The sequence below is a fragment of the Coturnix japonica genome, chromosome 3 (assembly GCF_054131305.1).
Source record: "Coturnix japonica strain WE chromosome 3, WE-NBRP24, whole genome shotgun sequence".
NCBI classification, from domain to species: Eukaryota; Metazoa; Chordata; class Aves; order Galliformes; family Phasianidae; genus Coturnix; species Coturnix japonica.
The window spans coordinates 86,338,901-86,358,911 of NC_140665.1; the positions used below are offsets into that span (position 1 = coordinate 86,338,901).

Here is a 20,011-nt window from a genome sequence, read left to right on the forward strand (position 1 = left end):
ATTCTACAGGTTGAGATTTGGGATATAATTTTTTCAAAAAAGGAAGCATTTATCTCATCCATTAGAGGCAACACCTTCTTTAGGAGCTGTCTGATGTGAGTGAAGACAGACCAAAGACAAAACAGTCATAGAATCATAGAATCATAGAATTACTCAGGTTGGAAAAGACCTCAAAAATCATCAAGACCAACAGGCCTGACAGATTTTTACCATCATATTACAAGAAAAAGTAAATGTTTGCATAACTGCAATGCTCATGTAAACTAATAGCTGAACCTGTTACATGGCTTTATCTAAAATTAGAATATCAGCTTTTGCACTGTCATGGTTTTTTTGATTTTTGGTTATTGGTATTCCATATCATAACATCAGAAAAGGAGGTTGAGGGGAGACCATATCGCCCTCTTCCAGTACCTGAAAGGTGCTTACAGTGAGAGTGGGGCAGGTCTCTTCTCACTGGTGACAAGTGACAGGACAAGGGGAAATGGCCTCAAGTTGCACCAGGGCAAGTTTAGATTGGATATTAGGAAGTACTGCTTTACAGAAAGGGTAGTTAAGTACTGGAATAGGCTCCCCAGGGAGGTGGTTGAATCGCCATCCCTGGATGTGTTTAAGAGCCGTTTGGATGTGGTACTCAGGGATATGATTTAGCAGAGGGTTTTTAGAGTTAGGGTACTATGGTTAGGCTGCAGTTGGACTTATTATCATGTAGCGCACTGGGAGTTAAAGTGCTAATGCTCCAGTTCTGGGTACCTATCCGTTGCTGCTGTTTTTAATTATTTTGGGGTCCCCTATTTCCCTTTTCCAGAGGGGTGGATTTTGCAAAATCCCTCCACCCCAGTGGTCACAGAACTGGACTGAACCAGCCCATAAACCACTGACATTCTTGGCGGAGAATGCAGGCAAGAAAGCTGCTTTTTAGAATGAATCTCTCTCTCTGCTCTCATAGAGCTTCATTAGCTTCCTTGGGAAAGTTTATCTCTTTCACGGGTGCTCACTGAAAACTTGACCTTGAAAGTCCACGTGGACTGCCAATAATCTGTGATATTTGTAAACTTTGAGCACTGCAATCTTGCTTCTGTAAAGAGAAAGAAATAATTCAATTTTCTCTTCTACACCTGTTTGCAGAGGGAGCTGCTAATTTTACAGAACTTCGGATTTTTAAGCAGGCTCTGCTTTGAATCCTTTATGCATTTTTTTGAATGCTTATCTGATCAGGTTGTTAATTTCCCTGAATGCACTACTCGTCATCTAACTCAGTATTTGTATTTATCATCTTTTGAAGAACTCTTCCCCCAAACCATAGAATAATGAGTGGCAGGGAATGTGGAGAGGCTTTAGAGAGATGGACATCCTTGGTGTCATGGAGCTTTACTCCTGAACACCTGAAAGACCCTGAGAGCTTAAACAATTATTTGAGACAGGAAGGTTGCAGATCAGGCAGATCTGAGGAGATACAAATGATATGGGGCCTGGCTAATGCTTATCAGGCCTCATTCAATACTATCCCAGAAAGGGAATTTCTGAAATTGAAAGATAGCATCTCCAAGCAGAAAAGGAGAGTTTCCAGGAGAGAGTCCGAGCCGAGAGGGACAATCTCCAGGTCCAGAAAGCAGGCTCTGATTCATATATATATATTTTCAAGGTCTTTTTTTTTTTTTTTTTTTTTTTTTATCCTTCACTTTGGCTCTGATTCATTAAAATTAACATGATTATGCAAATATAGCACAGATGAGATGCATACACACATCCTTGAATTTCACAACTTGTAGCCCAGAACCCCCACTTTTCCATTCAATTTCTCTTTGCTTTAATGCAGCCATCAGTCTTAAGTTCTTGACCATTAAGGCTGACTTAATGATTATGAGCCCAGACAATGCTGACTTTTCAGTGGGAATCCAATGGCAGGTGAAGCAGTCCTATTGATCTGCAAAACAAATAACCTTTCTTTGATCACAGCTGTCAAACAAATATCCCTAATTCAACAAAAAACTTATCAGCATAGGCTTAAATTGCTTATTACTGAAGTATAATGAAATGTTTAAACTTGACCGCTGGATAAACAGCATGTGCTCAATTGCATTACTGGGTAGATGCCTAAATAAAGAATGTACTAATCTTTCCTCTATGACACTAACCAGCAATTTCATAGTTGAATCTTAAATCTAAAATTGCATATACTGTTTTCAGTCCAAGGCCTGACAACCATGTGCTGGGAAGCATCTCCTGAGACCCTGCTGGGAACTGCTTTCAGTTCTCGGTGGTCAGTAGGTCAACAGCCAGAATGCACAAGTGCCTGGTTATAATAATCTTTTCACTAACTTCCAAGCTCAGCTGCTGCATAATGCTACATCAGCAATATCTTTCCTGATCCCATGACACTTTTTTCCTCTGTCTTGCTTTTGGGTTTGTTTTTTTCTGTTGTTGTTATCATTATTTTTACTTCTGGATTTTCTCCAAGAATAGATAACTTCACCTTCTTCTAGCAGAGGTGTCAGTAGGCAGACTGCTCATCCTCAGCTACTGAAATATTTATCCTAGGGTTATATATGCATTCTAGACACAGACCTCATCAGCTGTAATTCTTCAAGTGAGTTGTGTTTTTTTGTTTTTTGTTTTTTGTTTTTTTTTTTTTTGGTATTTTTTGCCTCCTTCACAGCAGTGCTGTGCTTTGGGAACAACGAAAACTCTGACATGCCTATATTCTGTAACTACTGAAACACTCCAGTCCCACCAGAGCTTGTATAGGGATGCCACAGTTGATCAAACAATTTCCAGGCTGTTGCAGATCTTTTGAGAACCGCAGCAGTTTTCATTCATCATCACACACCCAAGTAATTGAACCTCCAGGGCAATTCTGTCAAGTGTCGCACTTACAAGCATATGACACTGGTGGTGTTGTTATGACTGCAGTTCGTGGACATTTAGGGAGAGGAGGCAGCAGGAGGAGAGAGTGATTTTTGAATTAGTTTTCAAAGTATTTAACCGTTTTCTGCACAAGAGATAGGAACCATATATTGGTCTTAATTTACTGTTTCTTCTGTGGTAAGCTTCCTCTCTGTACACCTATCCAGCTATCTTTGCTAAAAATAATTTAAAAAACATAAATCAGTAAGAGTTAACATTCTATCCTCTGATTTAAATTTTTACGATGATCATTTGGTAGAAATAAGATAAGCAGAAAGTACTGAGGGAAGAGAAGAAAGCATCTTCCTTTACTAGGAGAGTGGTTTCTTTACTAGGAGAGTGGTTAGGCCCTGAAACAGGCTGCCCAAGGAGGTTGTGGATGCCTCGTCCTTGGAGGTGTTCAAGGCCAGGTTGGATGGGGCCCTGGGCAACCTGATCTAGTAAATGTCTATGTTTGGTGGCCCTGCCAGGCAGGGGGGTTGGAACTGCATGAACCTTGAGGCCCCTTCCAACCCGGGTCATTCTGTGATTCTGTGATATGTAGAGGCTTCAGGTTTATCAGCCTTGTCTTGTACATTAGTTTGAAAAAAGGGATAAAATACAGAAACTGATTTGGATATTGAGCTTACCTAGAAACAGAGTTGTTTTGTTTCAGGAATAAGTTTAAATCCTTCCATATGTTTAATTATGAAATTGTCTTCTTTGCATTAACACTTTTTTTTTTTTTTTTTTTAACTGATAGAAAACAAAACTGAAGAGCACCCTATTCTCTGAAGCTTTGATCTGCACTCACACAGCAGCCCTTTTACTTTTACATTTACCTTTGTTTTACTTTTACATTTACCTTTGTTACCTGATGTAAACATCCAGGAGTGTTCTGAGGATCAAGGCTGTTTCCCCATTCAGTGCAATAAGATGGCAAGAGGCACAAAGTGACTTAAGAGTAAAGAAAACATGCTGAAGAGCACCCTGTTATTTTCTCTTTCATTTTCACACACACACTGAAAACACTGAATCACATGTTAAGTAGTGAGAATTGTGAGTAGTCAGTCACTGTAGGATGCTGCTTGTTCTAGCATCAGTCTGAAGTTACTCCCTGGAGCTGAGGAAGACAGGACAGGGCAAGGCTGGTGTGGTGAGCATTCAGAAGCCATTCCGTTATCCAGGGCTGCAGATTCAAGCCCTCAATATGCACAGTGGCTTCAGCATCACACACAAAAGGAAGCTGCCTGTCAATAAGGAGAAGCCAAAACATACAGGCAGAATTCAGTATTAAAGACTTCAGAAATCTACCAATACCTCATATAATAAGCTTTTCCTTTATACATTTCAACTATTGCGCAGTAGAATTGCCTTTATAAATACTAAGGCACTACCTTTAGTAATCCCATGGTATCTCCAAAATGAGATCTTTCTCCAAATGCCTCCTAAATGTGTTGGGATAGACACCAAGATGTCACGCTTTAGATCTGATCATCCATGTTAACATTTCTTTAATTGGAAAAAATGTGTAAGTAATAGATTCAAATCATTATTCACCAACACAGAGTACCTGTCTCCACGCAATTCCTTTGTTTCATTTTCATTCCTTACAAATGGAATCACCAGATGTTCAATGAGTTGTAGGGTTGGTTTTTTGTTGTTGCTGTTCTTTTTTTAAATCATTTTGAGTTAACAAGTTTACCTATTTTTCTTTAATAGTTGTGGATAATGAACCATTTTCTGTCCCAAAGAAAGAATTATTATACACGACACTGGTTAGGGCAGTCACAGAAGAGACCTTTTCTACAGGAGGCAATAATCCAGAGCAGGGTATTCATCTGGAAGATGGGCTCTCAGCTTCAGAGTCCCTCTTCTGAACTAAGCAGAATAGGGCCTGCAGGGTCTCTCGCTTCTGAGAGTAAGTCTGTCAGTCAGCTATTGAGAATGCTTATTTCACCACACACCAGTAAGCACGCAGTCACCTGCACTCTTACATTTCCATGAGAAGTTTTCTTTTCCACAAGACCGACCTTTTCTTTCAAAATGAACTCCAACCTAAAACATTAGTTCACCAATTTGAAATTAGGATTATTTATAGTTACTTCCAGTGAGTGGGGAGGGATGCCATTATCAATTTTATTTCACTGGTAACATTGTCCAGTAGATGAAGTTTGGCAAAACCTCAGTACTGCTAGGAAGCTTAACTTATCTCTGTGTATTTATGCTGCATTCATTAATAAATGTATTGCCTGCTCAAACAAGAAACAAAATCATCTATTGTGCATATATTAACAGTAGATAGACTGTGATACATTATGCTGCAAAGAAACAGAAAAAAGAATGGTGTTGCAATTTAGGGCTCTAAATTCACAGTGAAACAGGAGAGATGTTTACCACAGAGTGAAGAATATTCCATGAGGAGACGGTGAGTTGAAGAGAACATCAGAGCTGTGAATATTACAATGCATTTATCTGTTTCTAAGCCAGTAATAGTGGAAGATCCTGGCACTTCTTGGAACTACCCTGCTGAGTTTCACATTTTGGTGAGAAAACAATTATCATTCATTTCTTCAAATTATGTTGAAGTGTTGCTTCTACTAAATAGTGTCACTTTCACTTCTCTGTACATTTGATCAAATTTTAGATCATACAGTTGATTAAGCAGATCTCCGTGAACTCAATCAAAATATTCCAGATATTATTTGAAATGTATAGTTTCGTAACCAACCAACCAACCACTGCAGAATCAGATGAAGCATTCTGACCAGAGCATATTTGTAAGGTATTCTAAACTAGCTACATGTGTTCACTCTCAGTTTTGTATTGCCATGTTCTTAGCCCACTGACTGGCATGGCCCTGTGTGATGCTCCCACTGTCAATTAATAAGAGCTTGAAATGGCACACTGACTTTTTATTAAATTTGTTTAAAACAAAACAAAACAAAACAAAAACAACAAAACAACTCAGAAACATCAAAAACCAACCAATCAAACAAACAAGCAAGAAACCCAAACATTTTCTGAAAGATCCCTTGTTAATAAATCAGGCTATGAAAACACAACCTACCCTATTTTGGGGATTGCTACATATTTTTCAGTAATAAGTTGCAATTCATTGCACTGTTTACTAACATAGCTTTTAAATTTTAAGTCTTCCAAGTGCTGATTTCTATGTGATTTTTTATTTCTCCATTGAAACTACTTAATTCTCAAGAAAAAGATTTATTTTGTACTAACAAAACAGAAATTCTGAATATCTTATAGGAGTGACCATAATCTTACTTTCTTCAGATACAATATTATATCATACTTAATAATGTATCAGCGATGTCCAAAAACACAAAATGAAACTTTATATCTGTCTCCTTTAATTGTAAATAATCAATATATATCTCCAGAGCTTGCACTTTTTGAATACTAAATAGAAGATACAACTCTTCATGTGTTAATGGATAATCTCATCTTTTGTTACAGATATAGTTTATGTTTTCTACAAAATTCTAGTTACTACTACCCAAATAGTGAGTGTACTTTGATCACAAGACTTTGTGATCTGCCAGCTGGGATAGCAGCTAATTAACAGTTAGCATTTTGTTTCAGCTTTTGTTAGTGTCCCACTTCATACTGTCCTCCAATTCTGCCTGTAATCTCCATCATTCTTGGAGGCAGTAACAAATTGCCTTCCTCCTTCCCCTGGGAGTCAGAATGATTAATTTGTCGACGTCTAGTTAAAGCCTACTACAAAGAAACCAAGATCTTGAAAAGTCATAATATGTCTTCAAAGCCTGATCTTTCTAAAGGATAATGTTGGAAATACAGCACAGATGCAGACACAAAGCTTACAGCCTCACTTGTCCTGCAGAATAAACTCAGCGCAAAGTTCCTGTTTCAAGCACATCCATCATGTTAGTTTGGGATGCCTTGTCATTCACCCCACATCAAATCCCAAGCTTGCTACTGTGAAGCAATTGTGGCAGAAAGGCATTTCTGTAGCTGAGCAGATCGCGTGTGATTTTCTATGGCCATATTAAAAAGCTAACATGGGGCAAGTTCACTGTGAGTGCTTAATGTGCCACCCATTGGAGGGCTGGAAAAAATTCATCAACAGAATAGAGCAAGAATTCTAATGATGAAATCAGCCTTGGCCCCTCTCCTGTTCCCTCCTTCACCAAATTGACAGCTGAGTTTTTCTGCTAGGTACTGCTCCTGTATTAGACTTCTGCAGTAAGAGAAATGGATGTGCTTAATCTCTGCCCAAGGTGTGTGTTTTATTTAATCACTACCTCACAAAATGAGAAGTTGAATCTCAGCTGTGTTGTTTCTGGAGATCATGCTCTTTTCCCTCAGATTATGGGAAATCTGAGTTTACTGTTCACCTTTTCAGGTCAAAGGCATTGAATGCTAGCAGGTATGTAAGGGCTACAAAGATTCACAGGCTGCATATAAATCAATTTTAGCTTATGGTGACATAAGTCACCATCCAGTGTAAGGAAAATATCTTATATAGTGTCATATTAAATAAAACACAGGTAGACTTTTTCCTTTTTTCAATTCTTTCCTGCTACTGAATATTCTTTGGGGACACTTCAGAGGAACTTTATGTTTTCCATGATTCTGCTCTGCTGTAAGTCTTATCATCTGAAACCTCACTTCTATTCCACGGCAATGGCATCTCCTTTGTTAAACTGAATTTTACCCCTCCATTACCTGAAGTCCTCCTTCAGTCAGTTTTGCTGTTGCTTATTTAGTAATGCAGACTTGAAAACTGAGTTTACCTTGGGCAGTGTCTCCTGGTCTGGAGCTGTTACAGTAAAGACTGCTGAAGCTAAGCAACCCTCCATTTTTAGTTTGTTAGTGTATAAAGAAATAATTTTTTTCATTACATTTTTCAGGTTTTAGATCAATATGGAGATGCTCAGAAATACCAAGTATAAGCAAGTCTCATGTTTAAAGCAGAGTTTGCTTTCAGATCAGAGTACCACCGGTATCAAGCAGATACAGAATTCTGAAGTTACAAATAGGTTCCCTTAAAGAAATTCTGATGGAAGGAATAGTCGTAACATGTTCTTTCTATGAGTGTTTTTACAACATGAAATAAATCATTCCAAGAAATCCTCTCCCAGGCTGGATTTAAACTCTCAGCAGCTGGCTAGCTAGGAATCATAACAGACACATAAACCTTATGGTAGCAAGAATAAGATTTAGGTAAACAGAAGAAAAGGGCAGAATTTGAACTGCATGGGCTTTCCTTGATCTTAAAGTGCCTAGCATGTTAGCATAGGCCAAAAAAGCAGAATATTTTGGCTTAGCTTCAAGAATATCCCCCAGCTTCTCCAGGCTGCTTGTGTGATACAAGGCAAATACTGAAGTGCTTAAACAATTACTTAATCAGCTGCTTCAACAAGCCAGGAAAGTGAAAATCTGCATCTCTAGCACAAAGCTGTTTTTAAAGCAATAAAGACAAAGGAAATCTAAAGGAGAAAGAAAACCCTTGTATGTTGTGTTTTTTTTTTTTTTGTGTGTGTGTGTGTGTGTTAAGGGAAATTCACTTTCTTCTATATCAATGTGATGAGCTGAAGATTACTGAGGAAAAGGTAAAAATAATATCTCTACATTGTAGTTCATGACCACGCAGCAAATCTGAAGACAACAATTTAGAGCCTTATTTCAGCTCACGAAATCCATGATTTGCAATAATCTACCTCAAGAACATGGTTCTGCTGCGGTTTTCGTATTCCTTTGCTAAAGCACATCAAAGACTGCTGAGATGGAACTACCTCAACACTAACTCTTATGTTAGTTGAGAAGCACTTTAAGAAGTTTTTTACAGAATGAAATCTGATTTGCAAACAGACGTGTTCTGTTCTCGGAAAGGAAAATGACATGTTATGCCTGACAGATAAAAAAATGCAATGGGATAATAAAAATGTAGCACTTGAAAAAAGCACCTCAAGAGCTTAATGTCCCTACGTATTCTGAAGGAGAAATGATTTCCAAGTTTTAATAATTAGTCTAGCTCATAAAGGAAGATGACAATGGACATCAGTGAAACTGAGTGCAGTACTTGAAGTTTCTAATTAAAAACTGAGTCCATTCTAAGAAGTGAAAGAAATGATTCTTAAGTTTTACCAGTGACAGAAAAGAATCCACACAAGTTTCAGTTCGTTGTGTAAAGTTACAGCTGAAAAACAAGCATGAGGGGGAAAAGCCAGCACAAACTCCTTGAGGAGATGCCTCTTGATGCAACTAGAAATGAAGTTTTTAAGAAAATGGAACAATACCACATCTAAACTTTACAGAAATATTTTTTATTTTAGAATAATCATAGAATCACAGAATGGGTGGGTTGAAAAGAATTACAATGATCATCTAGTTTCGACTCCCCTGCCATGGATAGGGTGGACAACCACCAGTCCAGGCTGCCCCAAGCCACATCCACCCTTGGAGACAAATACTGAACAGACTGCCTAACATTTAACTGCACAAGCTAATTGTTATTAACACAGCTGCTGCCACCACACCATTCATCGTTTTCATGGAGACTCCATCAGCAGATATAAAAAAGGAATTCCAACTACATAACCAAAGCTATTTTTTGTCACATATTATTACAGACAAATGTCGGTTTTAATATTTTATAGGGTGCATGACCATTCCAGTGACTGAAACATATGATGAAAGCTGATGGAAAATAATCAGCAAGTACGGAAGTCAGCTTTCTTAAAGCTCTTTGCTGTGAAAGCCCTTGCTCTTTTTCTACATAATACTTCCACTAATATCAGTAGTAGCTCTGCACAGGATAAGAGCTCAGGATTTTCATACATCATTGAGGTGAACATTGCCAGAAGTTATCTAAGATTTATGCAAACACACTCTACAAGTCAGCATTCCTTCTGCATGGAAGTCTCATTTAAATTAATGCAGTTTTTGGCTTAGGGAAAGAATTCCTTCTAGCACACTGTTTCTTAACTTTGCAGATTGATGACCCAGAATCAAAGTAAAACATCATTCATGATCTGCTCTGTCAGAATGAAATGCATACATGGGTGCAATAAAAACCATATAATTTATTTGGGTATGGGTTCAGAAGATGGACTGAAAATATGGTCTTGAAGGTCACAGTGCCTGGTGGTAGGAAGAAAATATTTCTTATTTTCTGTTACTGTCATACTCTTCAAGCCTTATGGCAACTGATTGTTTAATATTTTTACTCCTAACCATAACTTCTTTTGCATATAGAAGATCCCATGATTCTATACAGCCTTTTTTGCACCTCTCTGGTGTTCAATTGCTTCACCTTTTACTAGAAGACAGCACATATATTGACAATACCTCTGCAGCAAAAGCTCCTACATACTGAGCTACAGGCTAAGGCAGGACTAGCTGTTCTTACCAAACAGCTATCTGAAAATAACCTATCTGAGCACTCTCTGAGTTTGGGACTAAAGATAAACATTCTGATTTACGATACATCGTCACTCCAAACAGCATCTTTAGAGAAACGTGCTTCTGCAGAAATTAACATATAGCAAGCACACCTGACAAATACCAATGGCCACTCAAAACAAGTCATGCCATTCAATACGAAAACACCCAGCTAGCAAAATAGGAGCAATGAAAAGAAGTATGTATTCATAAATATATAGAATTCATTCCAAAGTTAATTTAAAACATCAGCATCTTTAAGGCTGCACTAGCCTTGCTTATATCAGTTCCTGCTCCAGCAAATGCCTAAATCCTGTCCTCTAGAAAATTGAATAACTCACAGCTGTTGTCAGAGAGAATATTCACATTACTAAAGCTGCATGCAACCTAAAGTGTGCAGTGACTATGAGCTTCGAGACCAGCTCTTCCCACACATACGTGAAATGAGCTTTCCATTTACTCATTCACACTGAAGCAGGAAAGATGAGATGATTCTCGTGTTTGTTTTTGTTGAGGTTCTTAATCACAACAGTGTAAAATGAATGTAGAAATAAAACCGTCTGCATTTGGGATTACATCGTATTTGTCCAAATTAAATCAGCTTTTCTTAGTTTGCACAACCCAAGAGAGTGAAAAACTAGATGAAAAAAAACAAGGACAACAATGACGTTGAGAGTGCAGCTGTTTCACATACACATGAGAAGGAGAAACTGAGAAATTAGTTTAATTTATCCTAAATATAAATGACAAATAAAGGCCCAGAAAACTTTTTATTGGTATTTTTCTTTTTTAACAACCCTTTTTGTTTTAAGACTTTGCTCTTCAGTTACCACAAGGTGTTCCATCAAGAAAACAGATAAGAAAGACCTATCTTACACCTGGCTTATGTAGGCTCTATACCTTTAAATATCTTATTCCTGACTTCTGAGCAAGCAAATAAGATGTGTAAATTTATTCCTTGTTGTTGACAAGTATTTGTATTACTACTGCAATATATAACCTTACAAGTCTGCAAACTATATGAATTTAAACTATACAATTTAGAAATGTTCACACTGAAATCTTCAAATACTTCAAATGTAATCAATCACCGTGTGCTTTCTTTGCAACTAACTCTGTAGCAGATGCACTATAAACAACTTTTGCTGTCTGTTCAAGTGCAGATATGAAAATACAATAGCGTTGTGTTTCTCAATAGTGTTATTCAATATTGTTTGAATAAAACCATACCGTACCTACTTCCTAGCAATCATGACACACCAGAATAATGCTGTGAATATATTACACCTTGTTATCCTAAGCAAACTAATCACTAAAATCTGACACATTACCCTATTGAGAGACTTAAAAATATTTACATTCATGCGTTCTCCAAATTTTGTAGATTATTTCATTCTAAGTATGTCTAGTGTAACTTGCATATTTCTTTATGATCTAAATGGAAAAAAATATTCAATATCTTTGCACTGTACAATAGAGAATGGTAGCAATATCATAGAATCATAGAATCACAAGGTTGGAAAAGACCTACAAGACCATCCAGTCCAACCGTCCTCCCATTAATGTTGCTACCATAAGCCACTAAACCAGATCTCATAGCTACTCATCCAGACACCTCTTGAACACTGCCAGGGATGGTGACTCCAACACCTCCCTGGTCAGACATTCCAGTACCTGACCACTCTCTGAGAGACAAATATATTCTTATGCAATTTGAAAAGGTTTCCTTGAAGCGGAAAAATCAAAGCACTTTGCTTTGAGAGTAGTGCCAGAAAGCAAAAAGAGAGAACGGACATACTAGCCATACTTTGATCAGGAGAAAATTTTGTACCAATAGGGATTTTGTCAGAACCTGTTATTAAAACGTTAGCAAAGAAGTTCACACTGGCATATGAATGTGACTGCTCCTGCAGACCAAGGAGCTGGCATGCAAATAGATCAAAGCAAAATTCCCTTTGAGTCCTTGGCTCTGCATTTCCAAAAAAATATTTCACAGTGGACAGAATAAAGGTGGAAATATGTCAATCACCTCAAGTAATAATTACAAGTTGTCATTAGGGCAATAGAAGGAACAGTAATCTATATAACTATTTTAGTAGTACATGCACAGAACAAGAAATCTTTCTAATTTGATAAAGTAATGTGAATTATTTTCATAACTCATAGGAAAATAAGCAATATTAAAATTAGAGAAAGTAGATTTTATTATGTGTTACTGTTTCCCTGAAAATGTCAGAATTATGTGTTGTGAAATGCACTTTCCTTCCATAGAAAAATTCAGGTTTTCTTACTGATAATTGTTGTTGTAGTAAATACAGAATAAATATAAAAAAGTTAAGAGTTAAGGGCTCTTGAAAGTCATGGGTAACAGTCATTAAGTCAGTGCCAATTACTGAATGCTGAGATTAGTGAAATGAAGATTAGCAAAATTCTCTGGGGTTATTAACAGGCCTGTAATAGTTTTCCACTAGATACCAAGTGAAACGCTTCTATTGGAGCCAGAATCGCACAGATGTGGCACTGTCAACAGAAAAATATATCACAGATTTTAAGATACTTATCTGAACTACTAATATCAAGAATTCTTTGTTTTAATTAAAGGAAGAAAAAAGACTTATTTCCATCCAAACTCCAACATACAGGAATTACCAAGAGTACAGGTGGCACCAAAGCTGGCAGTACCAAAGCAAATCAACCACTCTGATACTGACATTTACATTCTCATATCCTAAAAAGTCATATTTTCCTCCAGAGAAAGGTTTTTGTTGTTCCTGTTAATTATTTACATTCAAAAGTTAAAGTACTTGTATTTCCCAAATTCTACTGAATATTTCATGCATCTTCTGAGTGAATGCACACAATTCAACAGTACCATTTGTTTTGATTTTGAAACATCCAAAAATTCTTTTACTTCAAAAAAATTACTTAATTGCACCCTTAACATTTAATTATATTAAAAATCCTTCCATATTTAATTGACATAAAATTGTGCATGGGTAAAAGAGTGAAATACTCTCGGGCATTCTTGTAACATTGGTACAAATTTTGCACAAACTCATTTCTCCTCAGAGATAGACAAAATAATGTTGGCATCTTAGTTTGAAAAAGTAAACTAGGCCTAAATAGGAGGGACATGAGGATTTCATTCAACAGGCCAGGCAAACCATCTTGACATTCATTCACATAGGACCTCTCCTCACATGTTTTCATCAAGTTTACTACAGGTCTACACAACTATTCTCTCTGCTATGTTCTTTCCCAATGGTGGGGCCGTAAAGATTCAACTTGCTGTTTCATACTGGGGTACTTCTAATATGCAAAGGTGGTGCTTTAATGTACTGCATTGTAACCTCCATCTCATTCCTTGCAAATATTCATATTTTGTTTTTACTTAACTGTCATCTTAATTAGAGGTCTTGACTGTACTGTTCATAATGAAAGTTGAGGCTTCTTTCATGCTGTTAATGTACTTATCACAGTAAAGTACAGAAGTACTGTCTCTCATAGCCTTTCTGAACAGCAGTATCTTTCTGGAGTGTCAGACTTGACTACTAAATGCTATGTAATTGAAAGGACATTTGCCACATCATATCTGCAGTAGAATGAAAAGTGCATATTACAGTCTGTATATACACTGAAAGATCAAGAGGTACCAGATAACAGGGTGAAGAATAGGTCTGCTATCTACTCTATGGTCTTTTCCTAATTGCTGTGAGCATTCTATTACTCTCATAATGCATCAGGACTTCTACATGGAGATGTTCATTTACATCATAGAATATTTCTAAATAAATTGGAAACTGTTATCAGCATCGCACTCACAGTAGAGAAAGCTTAATACTTACAGCAAAGTTAACACAGGCTCTCTTTCTTCAATGGATATAAAGAAAAAATCCACACGGAACCACTAAAATTTAATCTCAAACTGAGAAGAACACAAGCCCCTAAGAACATCAACAGAGGGTCAGATCAAAGGCCAGTTCTCAGTGTTCCATCTCCCATGACTGCCAGCAGCAGCTACTTGGAGAAAACCATGTTTCCATTTTCTCTTAGTCTTAGAATCATAGAATCGTAGAATGGCCTAGGTTGAAAAAAACCACACTGTTCATCCAGTTTCAACACCCGCTGCTATGTGCAGGGTCACCAACCACCAGACCAGGCTGCCCAGAGCCACATCCAGCCTGGCCTTGAATGCCTCCAGGAATGGGGCATCCACAGCCTCCTTGGGCAACCTGTTCCAGTGTGTCACCACCCTCTGTGTGAAAAACTTCCTCCTAATATCTAACCTATAGGACAGCAATGTCTAAGTAGAAGCAGAGCTCACTATGAAGCTTTACCTGAATCCAATAAACTATAGCTTCTAGCTTCTGATGGCTAAAGTAAGATAAGAGTGATCTACTGATATCTTAACAGCCACAAAATTAACTTGTCTGTTATTTTGTTAATATAGCAAATTATGTTTATTAATACCATCCTTTCATGAATTTCCATGAGTAACTGACATAAGTTTGAAGAAAATGTCTGCTTCATGGAAGTCACTGTGTTGAAACATCTCAGGACTATGCCATCCCTCTAACAGGGTGTGCTGGTAACAAAGACTCAAGTCACACAGGTGTCTACAACACGCTATTTTCACTTCAAAGTTGAGCAGGAGAAAAATGAAGTGTTTACCATGACAGTGTAACCTGCCACCCGTCATCTGCCTGAAAACACATCCTGGCTATGAGCTTCCAGAAGATGGAACAACCCAAAGTAGCTGCACTAACAGAATTTATTAAGAACACCACCTCTACCTTCAGCAAATTTTGTTTCCTCTCAGCACAAGACAGGCTCCTTGGTTTTCAAACAACTCACACTGACAGGTGTGGCATCTGACATCCTTGTCAGAAAGCACAGATCAAACCCATGATTTCTGAAGCAGAACACGTAAGCCTTTGTAGTTCTTACCAAAGGCTTACTCAAACAGAGACTTCAGTGTTGACCAGCTCTTTCTCTTTTGATTGGTTGCACAGGCAGACACAGCACACGTGTGTATTTAGGGATCTACAAGTTCCACATGCAACACCTTTGAATGACTGAGATGTGAAATTTAAATTATCACTAATAAACATCTCCTTCCCACAGCAGATCTTTTTAATTCTGTAAGAAATGCATCTAAATTGTCCCGCAGATGTGTGGCAATGTGTGAAGATAAACTTGCTTCCTGAACTACAGAACTGCTAAATCTTTGAGAAGGGCTCCCCATGAAGAGGGGAGAATTAATAGAATTAATAAGTAACATTACAGTAATGCTGTATTTGAGTTGGGAATTTGGTGATCCAAGACACATAATTCTTGGGAAAGTTAATTTCTACACAACTGAAAACAACATTATGTTCCCGAGGTCCATTCCTACAGCAATTCATATCATTGTCTTTTGATTATATGGTTTTAGCTGCATACACAATAAATATTTTTACTACTGCTTTATTTTATTTTATTTTAATTCCTTTTCTATACCATCCTTATACATAAAGTTTGAAATGCAGAAGTAGTATGAGAGAACAGTAACAGAAAGGAGAATGAAACAGCAGGCATAGTATGCAATAAAAGAGAACTAATCTACTATATAACTTCTGAGTTGGACAACCCTATTATGAAAGGTATATCTCATAAAAGGCAAATAAACATCTGCCTTATTTTTCCTTCCCATGTATGTAGCTGTTGCTCTGTGAATTTATCAAACACAACACAAAAAAACAAAATTAAAAAAAACAAAAACAAAACAAAAAAAAAAAACAAACTAACTAAACAAGAAATGGCTATTTATAAAAGGAATGCAAAGTCCCAAGAAAATCTAACTTTGAGTTTATTTTTCCCCAGCAGATTATTTATGATAAATTTACTGAGTTATATCACTGCCTGCAAGGTGTCAAAGTCACTCACTTTCAGACTTCGTCTTGTTAACTTCTCCCTCCTAAATTTATGGAATTTAAAAGCTTGAATTGTTTTTCAGAAACTTTTGAAGATATAAAGCTGAACCTCTTTGAGAAGTACACATAATCTATAATTTTTTTTGGAAGAACGTATTTCGCCTCAGCTGTTACATTTGCTATTTTGGACTGCTTTTCTTAGAAAGGTTCCAGATGGCTGATCTGAAACGAAGGTTAACTTTTTTGACATTTTCTTAAAAAAGCCCCAATCGTGTGTGTAAAGGAGAAAGAGAAAAGAAAGAGAAAGGGAGAGAAGCATTTTCTAAAGTAATGACCCACCTCAAAAATCACGGTCTCATTACTGCAGTGTATATTTAGGTAAATTGTGGGTCTCACTGTAGCATTTAGTTAATCACTTGGGAAAAAAAAAACAACAACCACCACCAAACATCCTCACTTTGGCATATATTTGCACTGCATAACAGTTATTGCTTAATTATCCTTATTTCAAAAGCAATATTTATTCGCTTCACCTGCTAAAATGTATTAGCCTCTGTTCTCTGTAAATCACACCAAATATAAAAACATTTTCTCATTTCCCTTTTATGTCCAATACTTTTCCATCTGCAAAGTGATGTCCTTAGATGTCTCTTCACACTGTCTCTTACCCCAAATCAGTTTGACAAACACACAAAAGAATAAGATATAAATATTTCCATTTTTGCTCTAATGGAATATTTCTCCTTTAAGATATTTCCTGCCTGAAGCACATACCGTGCTTTACTCAGCTTAATTCAACTCATTTTTGCCATCTAGCATAGGTAAGAATGTCTTTCATTCGTTCTCATCACTCAGATACCATTTCCAACCTCTCGCACTTATGTCATTTGAATCTAGCATTCACCACTAGCTGCTTTGAAAAATATGAAGAGGAAAATATGCTCACCTTCAGGCTCCCCACAGAGTGTACACTGTGACTCTGTAAAGAAGAAGAGAAAAATTATGATTTCTTGTTTGTAAGATCTGTGTGGTGCAGAGTTATGAAGTCACAACTATATCCAAACAAAACAAACCTTATGGAACTCAGATTTAGCATGGAAAACACAATTCCATTTTCAGCGTCTATTTCTTTAACAGTTGCAACATAACTTTTAGAAGAGAGTTTTTGTAAGAAACATTTTATAAGCAGATCTGTAAGTCCCCAGTGTTATTTATGTAACCAGCACCTCCACGTATTCCTCTCAAACGCAGGTAGGGGGACTTCAGGGTTCAGAGAAACATTTTTGTATTTGTAGCTGTAGATCAGTGACAGCAGCCACTCAAATAGAGTGTAAGCCTCTCAATATTTTAGCAGTGAAGGAAGTAAACAGCAAAAGCAATGAAGTTATTATATTCCTTTCTCATAAAAGACTTCCAAGTCCTTACAGGCAAATGAATAAGTCAAATAGTCAACGTAAAAGTGCTGTGATATTACACAAAATGTTCAGGTATAGAAAAGAGGAAGTGCAGCTTTATTATATTAAGCACTGAGTCTCTAAATGTGTAGTTATTATTTTCTTTACACATAACTATTTGGAAGCTGTCTGTCTTAAAAATTACATTGCATAATGTACAACTATGTGCACACACAAAGGAAACACTTCAAGCATTCTTTGCTTAAAATTGAGTTTTGTCAGGTGCTGGCATCAAGCTGCAGAACAAAGCTGTTATTTAGAACCGAAACAACAGAATCGTATGAAATCAAAGGGACTGCAATCAAGTTGGTAGACAATTCTGATAAAGCTGGAAAAAGTCTTAATTGAAAGCAGTAGTGCAGTATATTTGACAGTCACAACTACCTGGAATCTCCTAAACACTCAGATGGAAAGTGATAACTCCAACAGCAAAAAGTATTCTGAAGCAAATATACATGCACACAGGCACACACACAAGTACGTGCACACTTTAATATAAACTAAGAACAAAAAAATACAACCCTACAATTCAGTGCTTCTGCTTGTATGCAAGTCCCTTAACTCAAAAGCCTGCTGATGTTTTTTGTTCTTGAATGACAAATGAGAGACCATACATTAAATGTGATTTTGATTTTAAGGAAAGAAAAACAAATAACAAAAACATAGAATATGAAATGCACACTGAGATGACTTGACCTTTATAGAGTCCCTGTGACACTTCCAGTTATTTAGAAGTTCTTTCTCCATACAGAGTCTATAACAAAAAACCCTGCAATGCTGTAAAGGTACTTGACCCTACATCTTTCACATCCTTAAAAAATTATAGTTGCTTTTTAATACTGTCAGAGGTTGTAGTGTACGTGATGGAAAGGAATGAGAAAAGTAATGTTTATTCAGGCAATTCTACTACAGGCAGAGCACAGTTTTTAAAACACCATAAAGTTGCATGAAAGAAAGGAAGAATTAATTTTGATTCAGGCTGGCACTGTGAAACACGCTGTTGACTGGGCTTCTGACAGATCCAGCAGCAGTGACAAACTGCAAACAGCACCCCAGTGGCTGTCTTGGGAAAACCCACTGGCAAAAAGCATAAGAAGTTTAGTGGCAGATAGCACAGGGCTCTTTTTTCCAACGCTGGATGAAAAATGCACTTGTCGCAATCTGGAGTGATGCAGAGGAAACAGCGCAGATATTTTTTTCACTTTTAATTCAAAGACTTTCTAAGGTTGGACTGAGAGGGGCTGCCTGTCTGTCTGCACTTTATTGTCCTGATTGATAAGGAAGAATAAGCAGGAACTCAGTTTCCGAACCCGTGGCTTTTTGCTGATCTTCTACGTCCTGCTAACAACTGCTTCACTGCTTTGCTACAGCCCAAGGAGACTGCCTGACATTTTTTGCAGCCCTCAACACCATTTTCCAAAGGTCCCCACTCAACAGCACAAATTAATAGCTTCCCTCTTCTCCCCATCAGTGTACCTCAGTGTCAGTACCCAAACAGAACAGTTCAGTTGGAAAGGTCATCTGTTTCAGCTATCATATATCATCTATTCCAACTGTCTGACCTGTTCAGGGTTAAGCAAAAGTTGAAGTGCATTAACAGCATTATGCATATGCCTCTTGCATACCAACAGGCATAGAGCATCAAATACCTCTCTAAGAATCCTGTTCCAATGTCTGACAATACAGAAAGGTTTCCCCGTGCCCACTCTGACCCTCCCCTGTGCCATTCCCACCCTGCCATCAGTTCCCAGGACCAGAGGCCTCTGCACCTCCCTCTGCTTCCCTTCCTTAGGAGCTGCAGAGAGCAATGAAGTCACTCCTTGGCCTGCCCTTCTCTTAGAGAACCCCCCCATCCTCAACTTGCCCCAGACCTTCTATCAGCTTTGGTGCCCTCCTCTAGAGGCTTTCAACGACCTTAATACACCATAGCACTGTTGTAAATCTGCAGCACAATAGCATAACTCAAAATAAGGCTTACTGATAAGACTGGTGCCAGGAAGTCGCCCAGAAGATTGCCAGCTCTCCACGCAACCGCTGATGGACAACCACTCATTCTGGCTTTCTTCCAGGTGTTTGCTTAAGGTCTTGAGCTTATGGGAAGGCTACATGTCTCTTCCCTTTCCATATGATGTGGGAAATGGTTAAGTCTATTTAGATCCACAAGTCCTCTGGTAATTGTTGAAAGACTGCATGCCTTACATTTGCAAGCCTATCTGAATATCGCACTTAGATATTTCTACATTTATATTTCTCAAGCATACAGACATCTTAAAATCTTGTTAAAAAAAAAAAAAAAAAGCTGGGTATTGAAGCTCATTTCAACTTTTTTTT

At 37.5% G+C, this 20,011-nt stretch overlaps 1 protein-coding gene across 39 annotated transcripts in view; it reads right to left on the minus strand.

The window, feature by feature from the left end:
* Positions 1 to 20,011, minus strand: part of DLGAP2 (DLG associated protein 2) — a 440,056-nt gene that overhangs the window by 207,027 nt on the left and 213,018 nt on the right. For all 39 annotated transcript variants that reach the window (XM_085542130.1, XM_085542131.1, XM_085542128.1 and 36 more), the window contains one exon: positions 17,173 to 17,205. Coding sequence is in view for 16 of the 39 variants with exons in the window: in XM_032443247.2 (XP_032299138.2) it covers positions 17,173 to 17,205 (33 nt within the window). In the remaining 23 variants the exon portion in view is untranslated. The remainder of the gene's footprint in view (positions 1 to 17,172; positions 17,206 to 20,011) is intronic.